Here is a 21,532-nt window from a genome sequence, read left to right on the forward strand (position 1 = left end):
CTCGCTTCCTGTTTTCATTTATCCTGCTCGCGATGCATCCTGGGAAATGTAGTTGCAGGTTTTTTCCCTGTTAAATTCTTAAAGGTATCACACAGTAAGAAGAAACCTTTATTTATCACATGTACGCTCAAATTTGTCCTCTGCATCTAACCCATCTGGGGTAGTGAACACACACATGTGCACGCACAAGTGAGCAATAAGCACGCACGCATACCCAGAGCAGTGGGCAGCTGTATTTGAACTGCGGAGGAAACCAGAGTACCTGGAGGAAACCCACACAGATATGGGGAGAGCATGCAAACTCCACACAGAAAGGCCCCCATCGGCCGCTGGGCTTAAACTCAGAACCTTCTTGCTGTGAGGCGACAGTGCTAACCACTACACCACCGTGCCACCCACAGTGCAGTACTGTGCCGATGTGTGAGCACGCACAAATAAATGCTGTAGAGGAAAGATACCTTCAAAAATAAAATTAAATTAAATGTTTCTAGATTAAAAACACGATAAAGGGTAGTAAACAGTAATGAGTGAGTGAAACAAAGTGAATATTTGGTATGATGAACCTTTACTTTAAAAAAGTACAATAGTCTCAGGGACAATTAGTGCAGTTTTATAAGGATTAGCTGGTAAGCTTTACTGAGCATCTTGCAGAACCAACCACCATTCTTTCAGAGACTTTGACTGTTGCACTTGCTTCTTATTTTTGCAGAAAAACCCAGTAGCCTTCATTATGGTGTTTGTTTGTTTGTTTGTTTGTTTGTTTGTTTGTTTGTTTGTTTGTTTGTTTGTTTGAAAAGTGGTCATGTAAAATGCTGCTTGTTTTACTGACATACAAACATTTTTCTGTCACATTTAATTTTGTGCTGGAAAACCTAATGTTTGGAAATCTGAAATGCATTTGTACTAACACAATAATATTGAAGTCATAAAATAAAAATCTATAGGAAAAAACAGGGTGTCTAAGAATTTTACTTTTATATTTAATGTGATCCTTGATAAACTGAACATTTATGCCTTGTTTATCTGGTCAGTCATTGCAGACTTTAATATAATAATGTTCAAGACCACACATTTGACCTTGATGCATTATGTCTATGGTGTGTATGGGCAAGAATGCTGATTTTGATTTTGGCTGAACACAACACACAATGACAAATGTAGTTCATCTGATGCTTCAAGAAGTTCAGGCACCGCATTCTGTAGGCTCTCAGAGAAGGACTTCTTTCATACAGCTCCAACAATCTTCTTGTTGAAAGTGGGATTTGATAATTGATTTTAAAAACTTGATGACCAACGATGCTTATGTGTCCAATTCTTGGCAAATTTTCAACTGTTTCAGATTTTTCATTATGACCCTCATTGTGTTTGCATTTGTAAAAACACAGTGAATGAAAAAAAATCTGGAAATGTGAAATGTAATTATTTTGATAGTCTATCATATTATCAGAAAATGCCTTAGGCTAGCCTAGAGGTGTGCACCAGGACTAGGATCCTGTGGGACCTCCAGGACAATCACAGGTGTATTTTAGTCTCATGTGGGTGGGAGTGAGTTTTCAGATATAGTATGAAGCCTGCTGGACAAAAAAAGTTAATGTTGATTAACATTTGAGCTCTCAATGGAGATAGTGAAATGCTCATGCAATGCTATCAAGGGTGGAAAAATTCCTGAGAAATTATAAATTAAAGCATAGATAATGTGTCAATGTATTACTGAGTTAAACATTGACGCATCCAGACAAAATGTCTGATAAAAGTAAAAGTTTCTACTTTAAAATGTTCTCAAGTATTAAAAACTGAAAAGTAAATATTTCAGCTGATAAAATTAATGTCATGTGGGGTTTTGTGGTTTCTCCTCCTCAAGTTCAACATTGCGGTCTGGTGGCTTTTCCACAGCTAGTGCTAGCGCTAACTACATTGTGTAGCATGAGAAGGATGGTGCAGATGATGAACTGGCAATTATTTGCTCTACACTGATGAACCTGATTGGATGCCAAACTGAAACTTGCATCAAAATACACAGAAGTCCATTCAATTGATATTCAGCATCCAATCACTGGCTGGATGAGAGAAGAAGAGAATATTTGTAATTTTGAATATCTAAATAAAAATGTAAGGAGTAAAAAATATTCAAATGTAATTAAGTAAAGTGTTCAATATCAATGAAAAGTAATAAAAGTATAAATACCACAAAATAATATATATATATATATATATATATATATATATATATATATATATATATATATATATATATATATATATATATATATGCATAGTAATGAAGTTTGGAATCAAATTACTCAACCAATTTCCAAGTATTTCTCCACAATATGTTTGTTGCATTCACATTTACATCTTCAGATAAAGCAGATATATTTATGTGCTGTAATTTTAATTACTTATTTCTTTCATTTTGGGATGAAGTCAGACATATTAGTTTTTGAGATTCCGCCATCTGAAAAAAAATCTTGAAATTTCCAAATTCACCAGCAGCATGTCTCAATACTGTATGAATACAGACCACTAAGTAAAAAGATGATATATTAAGATGTTGATAAGTGACATTCTACAACAAATATATTATAGTAGTAGCAACAATAACAAGGTTTAGAAAACGTTCAATATTTTCCAAAATTTAAAGCCTTTCCCAAAAAAAATTTCTAAATTTGCATGAAAAGATTCACAAAAATCACAGCAGAGAAAACCATAGCATATGTTTTAAAAAATAAAGAACAACATCAATCATGAAAATGATATGAACACAGTACAGTATCATAAGTAAAAATCACTGTGGACTAAGTAATAGGTCTACCCAACATTCGATATTCCCCGGTCTACTGTATTCCCCTGCTTTTAAGATGTTTCACAAAAACATCATATAATGCATATTTAACATTAATCTCCACTTACTGTAGTTTAAGACTGATCTTTTCAATCTGAACCATGCTGTCCCAATTTGGGACATCTTGAAAATGATTACATTCTAAACATGTGTACATGATTTGAATCAATTTTATGATTATTTTATTAAATATCTTATGTGTGTGTGTGTGTGTGTGTGTGTGTGTGTGTGTGTGTGTGTGTGTGTGTAATGAGTATATGTATAATATATTATAAATACCAATTTATAACCTTGTTAAACAACAACAACAAATGTTTTCTTCTACCTCAACATTTTTGGGATCAGTTTCCTGTATCAGTGGTAGTTACTGCAAAGACCTGAAACAAATCTGAGAACATGTCATTCATTTTATACAAAACTTTATCAATCTAACCTTCCAGACAATTCTGAGGACTTCATTTAGATGGTTCATGAGAAAACACCAATCATAGAAAATGATTTTTGAGATATGTGACTCTCCCCTTTCTAAGTGTGAAATTAAAAAAGAAATTCTATCCATGACAAAAAAAAGAAACTTGCCTGGTATTGATGGGCTAATTATAAAAATTTATGTGCATTTCTTATGTTAAAGAACTAGTCCATGCAATATTTAAGCAATGTTTAGCTGATGGTGAAATGACAGATATTATGAAGCAAGGTGTTATAACACTGATACCTAAACTTGTCAAAGATAACTTAAAAATTGACAGTTGGAGACCTATTACTCTTCAAACAATTAAGTACAAAAAAAAGTTGCAAGTGCCTATGCTAATAGGTTAAAACAAGGACTTGACAATATTATATGTGAAACAGTCTGGTTTTACAAAAAATCAACATATCAATAACAATATGAGACTCATCCTTGATTTATTACACTGCGCTCATTTAGTGGAAGAAAACAAACAGTTTTATACTTTTTTTGAATTTTTTATAAAGCATTAGCTTTGTTCAGAGTGTGATTTCTTTACTGAAACATTTAAACTAATGAATAACAAAAGAGCTACAATTTTGTGAACACATTATAACAAAGTATTTGTAAATCCCCAATAGATTACTTCCCACTATGAAGACCAAACTATACACTCATGCACTGTAGGTACACCCATACATCTGCTGTTTTATGCAGTTATCTAATCAGCCAGTTGCTTGACAGCAGCACAATGCATAAAATCATGCAGATACAAATCAAGTTCATGTTTACTTCAAAGATCAGAATGGGAAAAAAATTGATCTCTGTGACTTTCACTGTGGCATGGGTGTTGGTGCCAAATGGACTGGTTTAAGAATTTCAGAAACTGCAGATCTCCTGGGGTTTTCACATACACAACAATCTCCAGAGTTTACACAGAATGATGCGAAAAACAAAAAACATGGAGTGAGCAACAGTTCTGTGGGGGGAAACAAACAGCTTGTTGATAAGAGAGGTCCAAGGAAAATGGCCAGGTGTGGGTTTCCCAAAAGCCTCTTAACGCTAAGAGCATCTTATCTAGGAGAAAGAGTGTTCATTGTGATGCTCACTCTACCATTTAACAATGATCTTTGTGTTACAATGCTTTTGGGAAACCCACCCCAGATTGGTTTGAGCTGCCAGGAAGGATATAATAACTCATATAATCACTCTTTACAACCATGGTGAGCAGAAAACCATCTAAGCATGCAACAGCAGAAGACCACATTGGGTTCCACTCCTGCCAGCCAAGAACAGGAGTCCTAGAAGTTCCTATTAAAATGGCCGGTGAGTGTATATATTGTGTGTATGTTTATTATTGTTGTTGGTAGCCTAGTTAAATTCCGTCTGTTTTTTCTCCCTTGTCTGTCGTTGCAAAACAAATGTTTATGCTAACTTAAGTGCAGTAATTTAAAAAGGGGGTCAGCTTCCTGTGTGATGCTGACCACGCCTCCTCAGATGACGTAGCACGAATTAAGTTATGTAGCTTCTATCAAGCAATTCCAGTGCAAGAGCGAGGTTCTGACTTTCTTTTACCTGCCAGAAAATAAATACTGCTAAGTTTAACTGTCCCAGAAACCTTAGCAGGATGTTTCGATAGGTAGGACAATATGTAGGACAGTTTTATCTAATTTGTCAGTGCTGGTGTTTGTGTGAGCATCACTAGTGCAGCTCTAGGTATAAGATACAAAAATTACTTAATTACTGGTAATATTTAATCTGTAATATTCCTGGGAAAAGTCCTGTAAAGCAATTGCTTGTTTCCTTTTAAACCTGAAGTTCTCTAACAGCTTTCGTTAAAGTAGTAGTAGTAGTAGTAGCTATTTTGGGAAATGGATGAGGCGGCAGGCTTTGACACCCACCTCTTCTTCCGGGATTCCACGTAATAAGCTGCGGATTTATTCATCGGTTCACAGTCAGACTACAGGCCTATTTATATTCCAGTCCAGCAGATAGTCCCATATTATTGAGACACACACGGACTCATTTTTTATGCTTCTTTTCTGTAAAGTTTGACTGAGAAGCTCTGTGTCAAGCTTACTTGCGAAATTTAACCCTTTCTGTTCCCCAGTGTATGCAGTTCCCAGAGCCAGGAACGAGGGGGCGCTCATCATGATTAATGACCTAATTTATATTACAATAAAATTATATAAAAATCTGCAATAGCTTATTTGAATCCTTAGACATCTCCAGCCATGTCAAAAGCAGTTCTTGAATTACAACTGATGTATACATTTCCTGAGCGATGATTATTTGTCTACTACTCGTACTGAGAGTATACCCGAATAAAACAACTCTTTAAAAACACTGATTCATGTAAGTTATTTAACTTAGTAAAACGGTTCTATTTGAAACTCTGTCTGATCAGTAAAAGTTTGTAGGGATAAAGAGTTAAGAGAGTTCACAAACTGAAGGGCTGTAGATGTAACATTTTGAATGTACAGATCACAGCTTTTGTGTGTACTTATGTAGCTTATTTCTATTAAACTAGATAATCTGTCTTTTATTCAGATGCTTTATTTAGAGCTCTTATTCAATACATAATACATGGAGGGAATTTTGCTAAACGAAGTATTTCAGTACAAACTATTTTTTAAAACAACAAACCTGAACCCTATTTATTTATATATTTGTACTTTTTTATTTTAATTTCATTTTTTTATATTTAGGCTGTCCCTATTTATTATTGTTGTAATCGACTCGACTTAAAGCTACTGTATTTGTAAGTCATCATTACATGTAACTGTGAATTTGCCAGACTTTGATTAAGTGACAAGAGAATAAACGAGGGTAATATATTTACTATACCCAATTTATTTTAATTACAGGTAATAAATGTATTGAAGATACTTTCATTTGCCAATGTATGCAATTTGTGGCGAGATGTGTTTAAATTTTAGTGTGTGTGTGTGTGTGTGAGAGAGAGAGAGAGAGAGAGAGAGAGAGAGAGAACATGTATGCTATGCAGAGCTTTCCAACCCCCACCGTGCGTTTTTGCATCCGCATCGGAGAATCAGAACACACACACACACGACTGACGAAGTCAATGCGTTTCCGATAACAAAGGAAACCGTGCTTTACCCTTAAAGGAGTAGCCATGCCATACATTTTACTGAAGTCAGAAAACTTAATATTGTATTTGCTATAGGATGTTCTCTTGTTATTAGACTAATGATGCTCAGTGTATTTAATTTAGGCTGTTTCTTTGGGGTGAATGTGGACTACTTGATTTTACAGAACTAATCGTTTATTTGTGCAGGCAGACATTCAAAATGTTCAAAGTAAACTGGTTTATATATATATATATATATATATATATATATATATATATATATATATATATATATATATATATAGTTACACACATCACATCTATCTATCAAGTGTTATAGCCTACTGCTGCACCTTAGACATACAGTAAATTAATCTAAAGAATAACATAAATGAACATTCACCCTTATAAATCTGCAATTATGTGCAACGACACATAAAATAACCGGTCGATCATGTTTCCTTAGACAATGTGTTTAGTGTTTCTTAGTTAGATTTTGGTGTTGTTGTTGTTGTTCTTGTTGATGTGGGAAACGTGTTGCTGATCCGAGACTATTCTCGTCTGCTATTTGTTTTTGTTTGGGTTTTTATTAAGCTCTGTTACTGAATTCTACTGGAGGTCCCTCTTAAGAGCAGCACGCATTAGTTTATTATCTTTATCTCAAATATCGTTTAACAACATATTTAAAAAAAACTCTTACAATTAGGATTTAGGAATGTCTTAAGATTCAAACCAATACCAGCGAGTATGTACATTTATAAACACAACATAATACAAGTTTTGGGTTTTTTTAATAAGTAAGTTTCCAGTAAAGCAGGGTTTTAGAAGCATAATGAAATGTAGAAAAATATATATTTAAAAAACTAAATTATGGTCCTTACTGTTCTCTTTAAACCGTGAATACTCCTACAAGATATTTTAATAACATTAACAATCACCTCGGCTTCGTTGTGAAATCAAGTTCGTTCCGAGAAAACTATTTCATGTGCAGTGAAAACGCAGAAAAATAAATGTTTTCTTCAATGAGGATTCTCCGGGAATGTGTGCACTCAACGACGATTGGCTGCCGACTCTTGCTAGGCTCCGCCCCTAAACCTGAATTCGAAGGGAATCGGGCGTCTGTAATTGGCGTGCAGGAGCATGTGAACTGAAGTGGGCGGGGCTAACGAGAAGGAGCAAAAGAGGGGGAGTGCACTAGATGCAAAAGTGAAAAAACGGCTGTGTGTTGGAGGGCGCGCTAGATCATGCAGGCTACATTATGGTTTGTGTAAAGCATTGTGTTACATTTATGACGAGGACCAAACATTTTTACAGAAGGATTTATACTCTCCGAAGTTTGGAGCAAGGGAGCCAAAGGAAACATGGCCGAAGGTATCCTATGGTTGTAGCAACGTAGCCTGTGCTGCACAGCGCGTCCGCGCCGCTGCTCTCTCTCTCTCTCTCTCTCTCTCCCTCCCTCTCTCTCTCACTTGTGTTGTGGCTAGTTCACTAGTGTGATGCTTTTTTTAAAACGTGCATCTTGTGTTTATTCCCTGGGTATATAAATATGCAGACTGTGTTTGTATACAACATCGCCGTTTAGGACCAGAAGTACACCTGTTTTGTTTATGTACACTACAGTAGTCAGCCTAATGTTGGTTTGGACTCCATATGCACCCCGGACTTACCGATCCAGTACCAAAATACACCAATAGCATAATAAGTGTGACAAAAAAGACCAAGGAAACACATTCCTGTAATCTTAATATATCATGATCTATAAGGGTGCTTCTTGATGCTGTAGCCCAGGCTAACCTTGTGTCTTGTTTACCCTGTCAGGAGGAGTGGGGAATGGTGGAGGGAGCCTTCGTTCCGAGGTGCTGGAAGGCACTGGATCCTCGCCCATGTTCGGCACAGGCCACTGTAAGTGGTTTAATGTACGGATGGGCTTTGGATTCATATCGATGACAAATCGCGGAGGAACTCCTATTGATCCTCCAATGGACGTATTTGTTCACCAAGTAAGTTCACCTTACACCGCGATAAATAACATAATGCACTTGAGGGAGTAGATCCTGTGGCCTAGGCCTATTCCACTTTAACTCCTCACCGGGGAAGGCCTTGTTTCAGAGAAAGCCACACTTACACTCACATTGCCCCACTCACTCCTCCATGCCTTCCGTTTTGCCAGCAGAAGATTACTACGGGGTTACAGGATCAGGCTCATGTTAGCGTAGGCCTCATTGTTTACACTTCAGATTAAGTTTTTTTGTGGTTACAAGCCCATTTAACCTATTTTTTCACAACTATTGTAAACGTTTAAGTACCAAACACCTCGTCGGTTTGAACCAGAAAACGCCATGCTTTCTGACAACCGCAGTCTGAACCTTAAAGTGAACAGGGCGGTTAATAGCAGAGCCATGCCTCCTGGGTGTTCATTCACCCTTCACTTCATTCATATTTCACAGTATTCACCATAGGTAAGACATACTACAGGCTGACTTTATGTGAGTTGTTTCAAAGACCATTTAAAAATAGGTGCATTATTAAAGCTCATAAATATTATTATTGTTATTAATCATGAGGTGAAGCACAATCATAAAAATTGACTCGCTTCAGTCCTTAAATAAAGACTTTTTAAATTATTACTTTGTTATGAAAACAGTGTGTGACCAAAAATGCTGTTGTGGTGTGTTTTGTCATGGTTGTTTGTTTGAGCTGCTTTTTTGAACAGAGATCCAACAATCCCATAAGTATCATATGTATCATGTTTATGTCCATATTACCTCACGTCCAATATTTGATCGTGATTACAGCCTTTACTCATACAGCCAAGGTATGAAATTCACACCAAATTACACCAGACATCTCTCTCTCACTCTCTCTCTCACACACACAAAATATATATATATATATATATATATATATATATATATATATATATATATATATATATATATATATATATATAAAATCTCATTATCTCTAGCCGCTTTATCCTTCTACAGGGTCGTGTCTGTGAGAGAGAGAGATGTTTGGTGTGAATTTCATAGCCTAGCTTTATATATATATATATATATATATATATATATATACCTCAGTTGTTCTGAACATTTAGACGGAAAACAACTTGGGTACTGAATGTTGAGTTGCATTTCAGTTTGGAAAGTGAGACTTGCTTTACATTAGATATGTTTGGCATTTGCTGCTCTTGAATTTATGTGGGAGGGGGAAAAAAAAAGCTGCTGCACTGAGTGTTATCTGGCAGTATTGGGGTGATTTGTCTTTCAGCTTTTTCACAGTTGAACAGTCCTAGCCTTCATGTTAAACATTCAGACATTCCCACCATTCAAAGTAATTTGTAAAGATTGTACTATAATAGCATAATAAACCTGTGAAGACTGTGCTAAACTAGCATAATGAATCTGTAATGATTATACTTGCATAATGAACCTGTGAAGATTAAGCTATATTAGCAAAAGAAATACTGTAAAGATTAAACTATACCAGCATAAATATATAAAGATTATGTTATACTAGTGTAATGAAATCTGTAAAGGTTATTACTATACTGGGATAACATATGAGACTGTAGTATAGCTTTTACAGGTTTATTATTCTAGTATAGCATAATCAGTAAATATTGTTATAATAGCATAACAAACCTGCAAATGTTATGCTATACTTGGTTAATAAAGCTGTAAAGATTTGTACTATACAAGTATAGTGTATACTAAAGTATAGCCTTCTTTACAGATTTATTATGCTAGTATAGAGTAATCTCTAAATGTAAGCAGTCAAGAACAATAAATCTTTAATGATTAAGCTATTGTACTATCTATACCTCCATAATAAACGTGTAAAGGTTATAGTATTATTGTAAAAAAAAAAATTGTAGTTTGTTGTATTGGTTCTTTGTTATTGGTAGCACATTTTTATTGGTAGCACTTGACAGTCAAATGCTATAATGAAAAACATAGACCTATAGTGGACAAGTTCTGTGGAGATGACTAAGCATGAGGGGTTTTTCTCTTATCACCTAGGTACAGCATTTGACAACTGAAGGTCCTTGCATATGTCTCATTTTACATCTTGACATATTCCTCCGTCATTGTTCTGATCTAACTTTATGTGACTATCAGTTGATGGTTTTGCAGTTATTCAAACATCTTGGGAAAATCAGTCAATTTTTATTTTTTTTTCCCCAGTTTTCACATTTGCATCCATATTGGTTTTGTGTGTTTGGTAGCTTTGCTTGAGCTCTTTTTACTGTGTTTGGAATTCCACCTATATTTCAGATGGTGAATTTTTCGTCATTATGTTGTAGAATTTTAGAAACAGCTGTTCTGTATTGTCACTAAGTAGAAAAACAATGTGTGTGTGCACCACTGAAATGTGTCTGCTTATTGTGCTCAGCCTTGGTATATGAATGTGGGGGAAGGGTTTCTTTAAATGCGTTTTTTGTGAGGTGAAACTATGAGGAGGGGGACAAGTTAGAAGGGGGGAAAAACTGAAAAATGATTTTCAGCTTCAGGATTCCTTTCTCCTTAGATGGAATTTGCAAGTTCAGTAAGGGATTTAGCTGAGTGATGGTACACATTTCTCACATGTTTGTGTTGTACAGAGGTGGTTAGATTTTGTTAGTGTGTTGAGAAGACTGTGTGGGCCCCTGGTAAGATTAACCAACAGCCCATTTCACCATTTGGCATGTAGGCCCCACCCTTCTCGGCTAATACCAGGCTTTGTTTCTCTTACTTGTGGGCTTTTTCTTTATTTTTTTTTTAAACTCTGTTCCTTTAAAAAAAAAAGAAGAAGAAAGGATGGAAAAAAGGTAGCTTCTGTTCACGTGACTTCCTCTTGAGTCGTCCATACATGCTTGATCTCTACTGGGAGGAGCAGAAATGCCTCTGAGTGAGTGGCCTCTCATGGTTGCCAGAAACAGTTTGTAATCTCTTGTTGTCATTATTTTCCTCTGTTCCAGAAACACTGCTCTAGAATGCCATTTACAATTAATTTGCAAAAACAACAATCATGATGTTTTGCATTTGTTCTTTAAGCCATATTTCCCTCTTATATGTTTTTGCCCTTGGGACGCCTTTTCATGTGACACCTAGCATTTTATTGATTTGAGTGTTGTATTTCATCTTTTTTTCTTTTCTTTCTTTTTTCAGTTGTTCAGCTAAATAGGCAATGTGGTTATTACGCTGTTCTAAAGGTTTTAGCCTCATTCATACATTTTCATGTCTTGGGTATAGCTACTACCTCTATCATGCAGAATTTTAACTCTGTTTAAAATTTAGTTCTATGGTTCAGAATTTCAAAAAATGATTTTGCTGTGCACTGATTTTTCTTTGTATTAATTTAAAAGAATAGCAATAACAACTAATGATACAAATATATTTTTTATTTATGCTTTTATCTTACTACAGATTACTTTGAAAAAAATAATTATTATTATTTAAAAGTATTTTATTGTTTAAACATATAAGTTGGGGAAGATTTGATTATGGTCTATGAAAATGGCATGCTAATTATTCTATGGTGACTTGCAACAAGTTACATTTTATAATGAGTAATAATTCTACATTAATTGATACATTTAAATAATTTAGTAATTATTTTTTATATTATTTTTGCAGAAGATTTGAACATAAATCATTTACACCATGATCTTTTTTTATTAATTTGCTAATTTAATATTAAGTTGAAATAATGATTGAACATGCAACAAGTTATATATAGAATCATGATTACTTTTTTGTAATCAAAATGACAATTCATATTTTCTACTTGAGACATACCATTTAAAAATAAACTTTCAACATTAGATATAGACATGAACAAAAGTTGCTTTTGAATTTATTTAAAAGTATTAAAACAAATTATAACTAAATTGTTAATGTTGTTAAATATGAAGATAATTTTAGAAATCTATTATTTGGAAACTTGTTAATGAATTGCTATTCAGTATTATCGGGTAATTTTATTATTTTTATTTTTTTCCCTGTCATGCCAGTGATTACATTACTGCATAATTTAACACTTAATACTAATTAATCTGCATCAATTAGACCAGATAGAATCATTATATTTTACATTTTTGTAGTTAATGTAAAAAAATAATTTGGTGAATACAAATTTGTCAGTTAGGAAGAACCAATTCTTATATTTGAAACATTCTTTATTGAAAAGTATATTCTCAATTTTGTTGGTTAAAATACATGCATGTTTAAATTTGATTGCATTATGGTAATTTAATTAAATCAGCATAATACAATTTTATCACACACTCAATCAGTCATATGTCATAAATCCTCTCTCCTTTTAATATTAATATGGTCATTAATATTAAGTTAATGTTTATGCTATGGTTTAGGTGCATTTATTTTACCGTCTGTGTACTAATTTTGATTGAAGGCAAATAAATTCACATTAAAGGTTCAGTATGGTAGACGAGGTGTCTATTATTTGGTATTGTTTCCTGTATTGGTTGTCATTGCTATATGCTGTAATACACAATGGATATTAAGATGTTCTTGAGAGTCTAACTGTACCGTATGTGTGCATTTTAGTATTGTTTCTGTTTACTGTTCTTTATAACCTTCCACCAACCAAATATTTCATCCCTATATATAATATATATCATAGAAAAAATTTATCAGGTAATGTGAAATATTCTTGTCTTTCTGTTTTGATGTTCCTTTCTGCTGTCTCAGAGTAAGCTGTACATGGAGGGGTTTCGGAGTCTGAAGGAAGGTGAGGAAGTTGAGTTCACGTTCAAGAAGTCTTCCAAAGGCCTGGAGTGTGTGAGGGTGACTGGGCCTGGAGGAGTGTACTGCATCGGCAGCGAGAAAAGGCCCAAAGGGAAAAATGTGCAGCAAAAACGGAAGCCAAAGGGAGACCGGTGAGTGAGAGTGTGAAATAGCAGTGGTCCTGAGCCTTTCCTGTAAAGTGCGGTATTCTTTCTAATGTCACACTGAAGGGAATTATGTAAGGACTGGTTGATGTGGATTGGACCATGAGGACTAACCTGTTTCAGTTAAAATATTTCATAAGTGATAGAGCAAGCTTTCATATGTGTTATGTTGGAAGAAGGTCTTGTCATTACAGTGCTGTATTTTGAAATGTGATTGTGGCGATGGTCTGTTTGACTCCGTTCTTCGAGAGAGAGGTTGCTCTGTGAGTCTGTGCTTGTTGCCATGGTTTTATCACATTTTGTGTAGGAGCTTTTTTTCATTGCTAAATTCCTTCTATTTCTGCTATTCTTGGGTTTGAGTAAACCCTTGTAGCATCACTTTGGTTCTTAACAGTGCAGAAGAAAAAAAAACTGTCTGACATCTTGCTAAGACCTCAATACACAAGTAAAGTTTTGATAGTGTGTGTGTGTGTGTGTGTGTGTGTGTGTGTGTGTGTGTGTGTGTGTGTAATAATATATATTAGAGAAGTGATCAACAACCCCATAATCCTGGATTATGATGACCCCCCGATATAATTCATTTCTTTAAGATGTCAGGGGTTATTTAGTGCTTTATTTGTCATCATGCTCATGAGTTGTTTGCTTTTCTGTTAATAATTATAATCTCTTGATGTATTTCAAGATTCCTGACAGTGTTGTTACATGGTGTTTTCCATAATTCCTAATAAAAAAAGGTGCCATGTTCAGTGAGGTAGATTCTTGTTGCTAAGTAATATACTACAGTCATGGCAGTTTAGTGATTTAAGACACAGAATGATCTTTATAATATATTACTTTACACTGTCAGAAATGGGGGTAGAGTAGGAGTCCATTTCTGTCCCCCAAGGTACAGTCTACACTAATGTACCCCCAGGGCTCATTATTGGACCTCAAGGAAACTAATACCCTGTCCACACTAGGGATTTTGTACCGATACGCAACTACTTTCGTACCGCAACACCTGTCCACACTAGCAACTATACCGGTACTGTAGCGGTATAACTGTATCGGTACGAAACCCACAAATGTATGGGTTTCGTATCGGTACTGTAGCGCTTCGCTGTAGTGTGGACAGATGAAGCGGCTCTGTATCGATACAAATATAATGCACATGCGCAAAGTCACACACCTCAATTGATGTCTTCGCTGAATAAAATAGTGAAGAACGGAGATTCGTTTGTTTCTTTCTCAACTGCCTTGGGCGTTTTATACGATGCGACTGAATAAATGACCACCAGAAATACAGACTGTACATTGACAACAAAAAGCACACACGCGTTGTTTCATCCTTACGGAAGCCGAGAGAGGCCCTTCATATAATCCTTTTTTTTTATTCACCTTGTTATCCCGAGATAACGACATAATTAATTCAGGATCTCGAGAAAACAACACAACTAATTCGAGATCTCGAGAAAACAAAACCGTTATTTCGAGATCTCGAGAAAACAAAACAATTATTCCGTGATCTTGAGAAAACAGCTGAGAAATGGTTCATTCAGGTACGCCAAGAGATTTGTGATATGCTGACTTTGGGGCTATTTCTCATTCTGTATAGATGCAGCTTTGGTCATTAGAATATCTGGAATAATCGATCACCTAATAAGGCAATATTTTGATCAGGGGTTGACACAGGGAGAGATTGCATTAAGTCTTTTAATAAGGGATAATTTCAAAATTAGTCCGCGGCACCTCCGCAGAAGACTGGCCCGGCTTCGTCTCTGCCGACGGAGATACAGTGATCCAGCTGAGATCATGAAATAATTGTTTTGTTTTCTCGAGATCTCGAAATAACGGATGCCATATATTCTCGGAAGGAAGTTACTCGGTAACCACGGAAACATTTCGCGCACACGCATTTCAACTACCGTGAAAGAAAACCGCAAACATTTCTCGCTAGTGTGGACAGATGCACTAAACTGTACCGGTATACTTTGTAACGATACAGTTATACCACTTTCGTACCGGTATAAGTGTGAACACAGCATAACTGTACCTTTTTAGGGTCAAAAAGGTACATATGTTCCCAAGCAGTATATAAAGAGTACATATAAGTACCTTAGGGGGTACGCCCCAGTGACCAGCCATTGTACTTCTAAAGGTACAGTAAGGTACTTTTATTTTCTGAGAGTGTACATTGTATCAGCCAAATATCTAAACATACCTTGAAATGACTATAACATGCCTTTCAACTACTTTTGACAAGGCTATGCATGGAACATACAATTTTTTTTTTGTACATTTAAACTGAGCTGTGCTGCTCACATTCATGTGGAGATTATATGATATTTATCTTGTAATATAAACGAATGTCCTCTATACTGCATCCTATGCAAGCGCTAATCTTAACCTCTCAAGTCCTGCACAATCTACAGTGGTGCTTGAAAGTTTGTGAACCCTTTAGAATTTTCTATATTTCTGCATAAATATGACCTAAAACATCAAGAGATTTTCACACAAGTCCTAAAAGTAGATAAAGAGAACCCAGTTAAACAAATGAGACAAAAATATTATCCTTGGTCATTTATTTAATGAGGAAAATGATCCAATATTTACATATCTGTGAGTGGCAAAAGTATGTGAACCTTTGCTTTCATTATCTGGTGTGACCCCCTTGTGCAGCAATAACTGCAACTAAATGTTTCCCGTAACTGTTGATCAGTCCTGCACACCGGCTTGGAGGAATTTTAGCCCATTCCTCCGTACAGAACAGCTTCAACTCTGGGATGTTGTTGGGTTTCCTCACATGAACTGCTCACTTCAGGTCCTTCCACAACAATTCCATTGGATTACGGTCAGGACTTTCACTTGGCCATTCCAAAACCTTAACTTCATTCTTCTTTAACCATTCTTTGGTAGAAGGACTTGTGTGCTTAGGGTCGTTGTCTTGCTGCATGACCCACCTTCTCTTGAGATTCAGTTCATGGACAGATGTCCTGACATTTTCCTTTAGAATTCGCTGGTATAATTCAGAATTCATTGTTCCATCGATGATGGCAAGCTGTCCTGGCCCAGATGCAGCTAAACAGGCCCAAACCATGATAGTACCACCACCATGTTTCACAGATGGGATAAGGTTCTTATGCTGGAATGCAGTGTTCTCCTTTCTCCAAACATAACACTTCTCATTTAAACCAAAAAGTTCTATTTTGGTCTCATCTGTCCACAAAATATTTTTCCAATAGGCTTCTGGCTTGTGCACATGATCTTTAGCAAAGTACAGACGAGCAGCAATGTTCTTTTTGGAGAGCAGTGGCATTCTCCTTGCAACCCTGCCATGCACACCATTGTTGTTCAGTGTTCTCCTGATGGTGGACTCATGAACATTAACATTAGCCAATGTGAGAGAGGCCTTCAGTTGCTTAGAAGTTACCCTGGGGTCCTTTGTGACCTCACTGACTATTCCACGCCTTGCTCTTGGAGTGATCTTTGTTGGTCGACCACTCCTGGAGAGGGTAACAATGGTCTTGAATTTCCTCCATTTGTACACAATCTGCCTGACTGTGGATTGGTGGAGTCCAAACTCTTTAGAGATGGTTTTATAACCTTTTCCAGCCTGATGAGCATCAACAACACTTTTTCTGAGGTCCTCAGAAATCTCCTTTGTTCGTGCCATGATACACTTCCACAAACATGTTGTGAAGATCAGACTTTGATAGATCCCTGTTCTTTAAATAAAACAGGGTGCCCACTCACACCTGATTGTCATCCCATTGATTGAAAACATCTGACTCTAATTTCACCTTCAAATTAACTGCTAATCCTAGAGGTTCACATACTTTTGCCACTCACAGATATGTAATATTGGATCATTTTCCTCAATAAATAAATGAGCAAGTAAAATATTTTTGTCTCATTTGTTTAACTAGGTTCTCTTTATCTACTTTTAGGACTTGTGTGAAAATCTGATGATGTTTTAGGTCATATTTATGCAGAAATATAGAAAATTCTAAAGGGTTCACAAACTTTCAAGCACCACTGTACAGTATTGCTACAACATTCTTCAAGAGATTTACTTTTTAATATTTCTCTCAGTGGATTCTAAAAACAGTCGTATCTGAGATGATCAGCTTATGGCCCTTTTCCACTACCCTTTTTCAGCTCGCTTCAGCTCACTTCAGCCCGACACGGCTCGCGTTTCGACTACCAAAAAACAGCACGACTCAGCTCGCTTCAGCCCTGCTTAGCCCCTAAAACTCGCACTGTTCTGGAGTAGGACTGAAGCGAGCCAAACCGTGCCGAGTGAGGCTGGGGGCGTGAGCAGACACTCCCCTGTGCACTGATTGGTGAGGAGGAGTGTCCTCACATGCCCACACACGCCCCGCGAGCACGCTGGGATCTGTAAACACCGTAAACCCGGAAGAAGAAGAATTACGAATTACGAGAATTTCTGAAGCCTTTGTGCCTCGCCTCATCTATACGCTCTTGCCAGTATCTGTTGCCGTTGTCGTTGACAACAAGCCACAGCACCAAGACCAGCAACACTAACGACTCCATGTTTATTGTTTACTATCCGGGTCGTGAGACTACCGCTTAAAAGCTCACTGATGTCACTGTTTGCGCTGCTTAACGACATCACGTGACGTCCACCCACTTTCGCTAACTCCACCCAATGTGTCCACCCACTTCCAGCCAGCACGGTTCAGCACAGTTGTAGTCGAAATGCAACTCCAACAGCCCCGCTCAGCTCGACTCAGCCCAACTCAGCACGGCACGGCTCAGCCCGACTCAGCCGCGTTTGTAGTGGAAAAGCGGCATTAGTGCAGCTTTTCAAGGCAAATACCTTTAAAAGGGGCTGTGAAAATAATAGGACATGGATACTCATGAGGCAAAATCTACTTGCTTAAACATTTTTTGGGAAAGTGGTTGGAGCTGAAAAGGGAGCAAGGAAAAGCAGTGATGTGCCAAATTCCCTAGCCCTTCAACTCACCTGTTCACCATGCAAGACCCCCTACAAGCTGCATGTCTGACCATGAAGACATTTTGCTTAAATAAGAACTGGGGAACCCATTAAGTGTATCAGCTTATAAATGAAGTAACAAGAAATACAAAGCCATACTTGGCATGATTGCAGTAGCAGACCTTGAACCATGGAGGGTTGTGAAATTGAGGACACAATGCTGAAGAACATCAGACTGAAATGTGTGTCGTGCTGAAAGACAAATTGACTAATGGGGGGAAATATGGGACAAGCGCTTCCCCAGTTGGCTCTCTTTGATCTACCTGGACTAGAGACTGCTGCAATGGGAGGTGTACAGAAAATATCGTTAACTGTAACCATCAGTATAATGTTGTTAAGAACGTAATTATGCATACATACCAGGTAGGCAGTTAGAACTGGACCCAAACCCAGTCCTGCAGTACGCCATGTTCTGCACATTTATTTTTTTAAAGATATTTTTTTGGGCTTTTTGCACCTTTATTGTATAGGACAGTGTAGAGACAGGAAATGAGCGGGAGAGAGAGACGGGGAGGGATCGGGAAATGACCTCGGGCCGGAATCGAACCCGGGTCTCCGGATTTATGGTATGGCGCCTTATCCACCTGAGCCATGATGCCCCCTTGTTCTGCACATTTTAATGTTTTTCCTGCTCTAACTTTTTAACTCAGAAGGACTGTTCATTAGCTTAGTCATAATGGAAATTTGGAATGTGTTGTCTTTTTAAGAATCATTTTCTTCAACAATGATAAAATATTTACAGTGCAGTGCCCTCCATGATTATTGGCATCCTTTGTAAAGTTTAGTTAAAAAAAAAAAGCCGCTAGAGATAATGAGATGAAAAAGGGCGGCACGGTGGTGTAGTGGTTAGCACTGTCGCCTCACAGCAAGAAGGTCCGGGTTTGAGCCCCATGGCCGGCGAGGGCCTTTCTGCGCGGAGTTTGCATGTTGTCCGCGTGGGTTTGCTCCGGTTTCCCCTACAGTCCAAAGACATGCAGGTTAGGTTAACTGGTGACTCTAAATTGACCGTGAGTGTGAATGGTTGTCTGTGTCTATGTGTCAGCCCTGTGATGACCTGGCGACTTGTCCAGGGTGTACCCCGCCTTTCGCCTGTAGTCAGCTGGGATAGGCTCCAGCTTGCCTGCGACCCTGTAGAACAGGATAAAGCGGCTAGAGATAATGAATGAGATGAGATGAGATGAAAAAAGGTTAGGAAAAAAATCCACCTTCTGGTGAAATGGCTTCATCTCACACTGGAAAAAACAGAAAAATCCAAACTTTAATTGAAATAAAGTTATTCAGAGAAAAACAAATCCCACAATAAATTATTTTCAACAAAAACATGTGCCACTGTTATTGACACCCCTTGAAATTATAGTGAACACAATGTAACTGAAGCCTGCTTCCCATTTAAATTGTACATTTGAAAGTTGATTGGAGTGTGTAGGAACTTTCAAGCTGTAATCCATGACTTCCTTATTAACTGGGGTACAAATATGAGATGTATGATTGAATGAATTTAAAAAAAAACACTTCTGTCAGATTGCTGATTCAGTTTGTCTCTTCCAGCAGCTGTTATAATTGTGGTGGTCTGGACCATCATGCCAAAGAGTGTGGCCTCCCTCCTCAACCCAAAAAGTGCCACTACTGCCAGAGTGCCTCCCACATGGTGGCGCACTGTCCTCACAAATCACCCTCAGCCACTCAGGGAAGATGCAGCTTAGAGCCACCTAGCACAAGCTCGGTCCAAAGTTCAAGCCCTCAAAGATCCTCACACACATCTCAGGACAGCTCCAACCTTAGCAAAGCCTCCAGCTCTCCCACACCAAAAGCTGCCTCATCACAAAGAAAAAAGAGGAAGAAATGAGTCGCTTTATCAGCACACCAGTCTTTCAGGCTGCCTCGTTTTATCCAGTTCCTCATCATGAGAATTCTGCTGGACTTACCCTACCTCAGACCAATGAGTAAAGGCCAGGTTGACATCTCTGGATCTCTTTAACCTAAAGAGAGGGAATGTGCGCTGCTTTCTTTATTCATGATCAACTGCACTGTGAACGATTATTTAGGAAGCGCAAAAGGCTGTCCAGTGCTTTTAAGACACTGATACCTTATGCACAAAATACATCTATCTAGAATGCATTTTACTAATTTTATTGTTAAGCTGTTTATTCTTAACCATATTCTCTGATTGAATGCAGTATAAAGCATTTTAAAATGGCTGCAGGGATTCTTGACTTCTGTAGGCACACTGTACAATCTTGAGCCAAAGAAAATAAGAGATTGGAGCATTCGTGTTTTTAAAGGTTTAAACAAGCTTCTTGTATCAGTATGCTTAATTCCCCTTTCCACTGTTCTAAAGCCAGAAAAATCTATATTGTCACATGATTAATGAATATGAATGTGATAACAATCATGAGATGTCTACAGAGATTTTATTTTGTCTTATTGTTTACATGTTTAAAATCAGGTTCTAAATTTTAACCCTCACAGTATTGATCTGTCTTTTTCTAAGTTCAGATTAGATGCATGAATAGATGTACTCTCCCTCGGTACTGTTTCTGTTGACTCCATGATTGCTATGACAGTATATTTTTGGTGAGGAAAAAGTCTTGCAGAGAAAATTTTAAAGCTGAAACTACTAGTGTAATTAAGTGCAGGATTTTAAGCACACACCGTATGCACAAGATCAGACTGTATTATCAGAAGTAACACATCTCTTGTTGGTTATGCTAATGTAGCAGTCAGCTTAATTTTACATAAAGAAGTCATTGCTGCGTTCACTGATCCAAAGGGTGGACAAGCAAACATGAAGAAGCAAGGGGGATTTTTATAATGAAGTAACTTTTTTTTTCTTTTCTTTTCTTTTCTTTTTAAACAAAGAAAAGTTTAAACTTTTAAAGGAATATTCCAGCATTTTCAACCTAATCTATATGTCCTACATCTGTAGCGTATGTGATTAGTGGGCGAGTTTAAACTGTAGAGATGTTGAGATGAGATGTCTACAGGGATTTTTTTTTTTTTTAAATAAATGTTTCCCATCAAGTTTCCCCTCGAATGAAGAAAGAACAGAATGCATTTTTACTCCAAACTCTCTTTCATAATGGATGTCTAAGGCAGTTGTTGGACCAGCCAAGAAACAACATTTATGTGAAATGTATTGCGTTTCCTTTCAGGGAGAAGTGGTTAACAAATCAGTTTCCAACTAATCACACAGATACCACAAAACCTTTAGGAAAGTGGAAGTGATCGGAATGGATTTTTTTAAAAATGTTTTTGCTCCA

The 21,532-nt window shown here is 37.0% G+C and overlaps 1 protein-coding gene across 1 annotated transcript; it reads left to right on the top strand.

The window, feature by feature from the left end:
- The first annotated feature begins 7,580 nt into the window (after window positions 1-7,580).
- Window positions 7,581-20,626, top strand: LOC132886077 (protein lin-28 homolog B-like). Its single transcript, XM_060920627.1, has 4 exons — window positions 7,581-7,752; window positions 8,200-8,381; window positions 13,077-13,264; window positions 19,824-20,626. The coding sequence occupies exons 1-4, from the start codon at window positions 7,743-7,745 to the stop codon at window positions 20,116-20,118; spliced, it is 675 nt and encodes a 224-aa protein (XP_060776610.1). The 5' UTR covers window positions 7,581-7,742; the 3' UTR covers window positions 20,119-20,626.
- Window positions 20,627-21,532: the final 906 nt, after the last annotated feature.

Source organism: Neoarius graeffei, chromosome 5 (genome assembly GCF_027579695.1).
Source record: "Neoarius graeffei isolate fNeoGra1 chromosome 5, fNeoGra1.pri, whole genome shotgun sequence".
NCBI lineage: Eukaryota > Metazoa > Chordata > Actinopteri > Siluriformes > Ariidae > Neoarius > Neoarius graeffei.

What these genes read in the sequence shown, in the direction of transcription:
- LOC132886077 (XM_060920627.1), top strand. An exon ending in TGGACGTATTTGTTCACCAA is followed by an intron (nt 8,382 to 13,076) that starts GTAAGTTCACCT and finishes CTGCTGTCTCAG; the next exon opens with AGTAAGCTGTACATGGAGGG. An exon ending in CGGAAGCCAAAGGGAGACCG is followed by an intron (nt 13,265 to 19,823) that starts GTGAGTGAGAGT and finishes CTCTTCCAGCAG; the next exon opens with CTGTTATAATTGTGGTGGTC.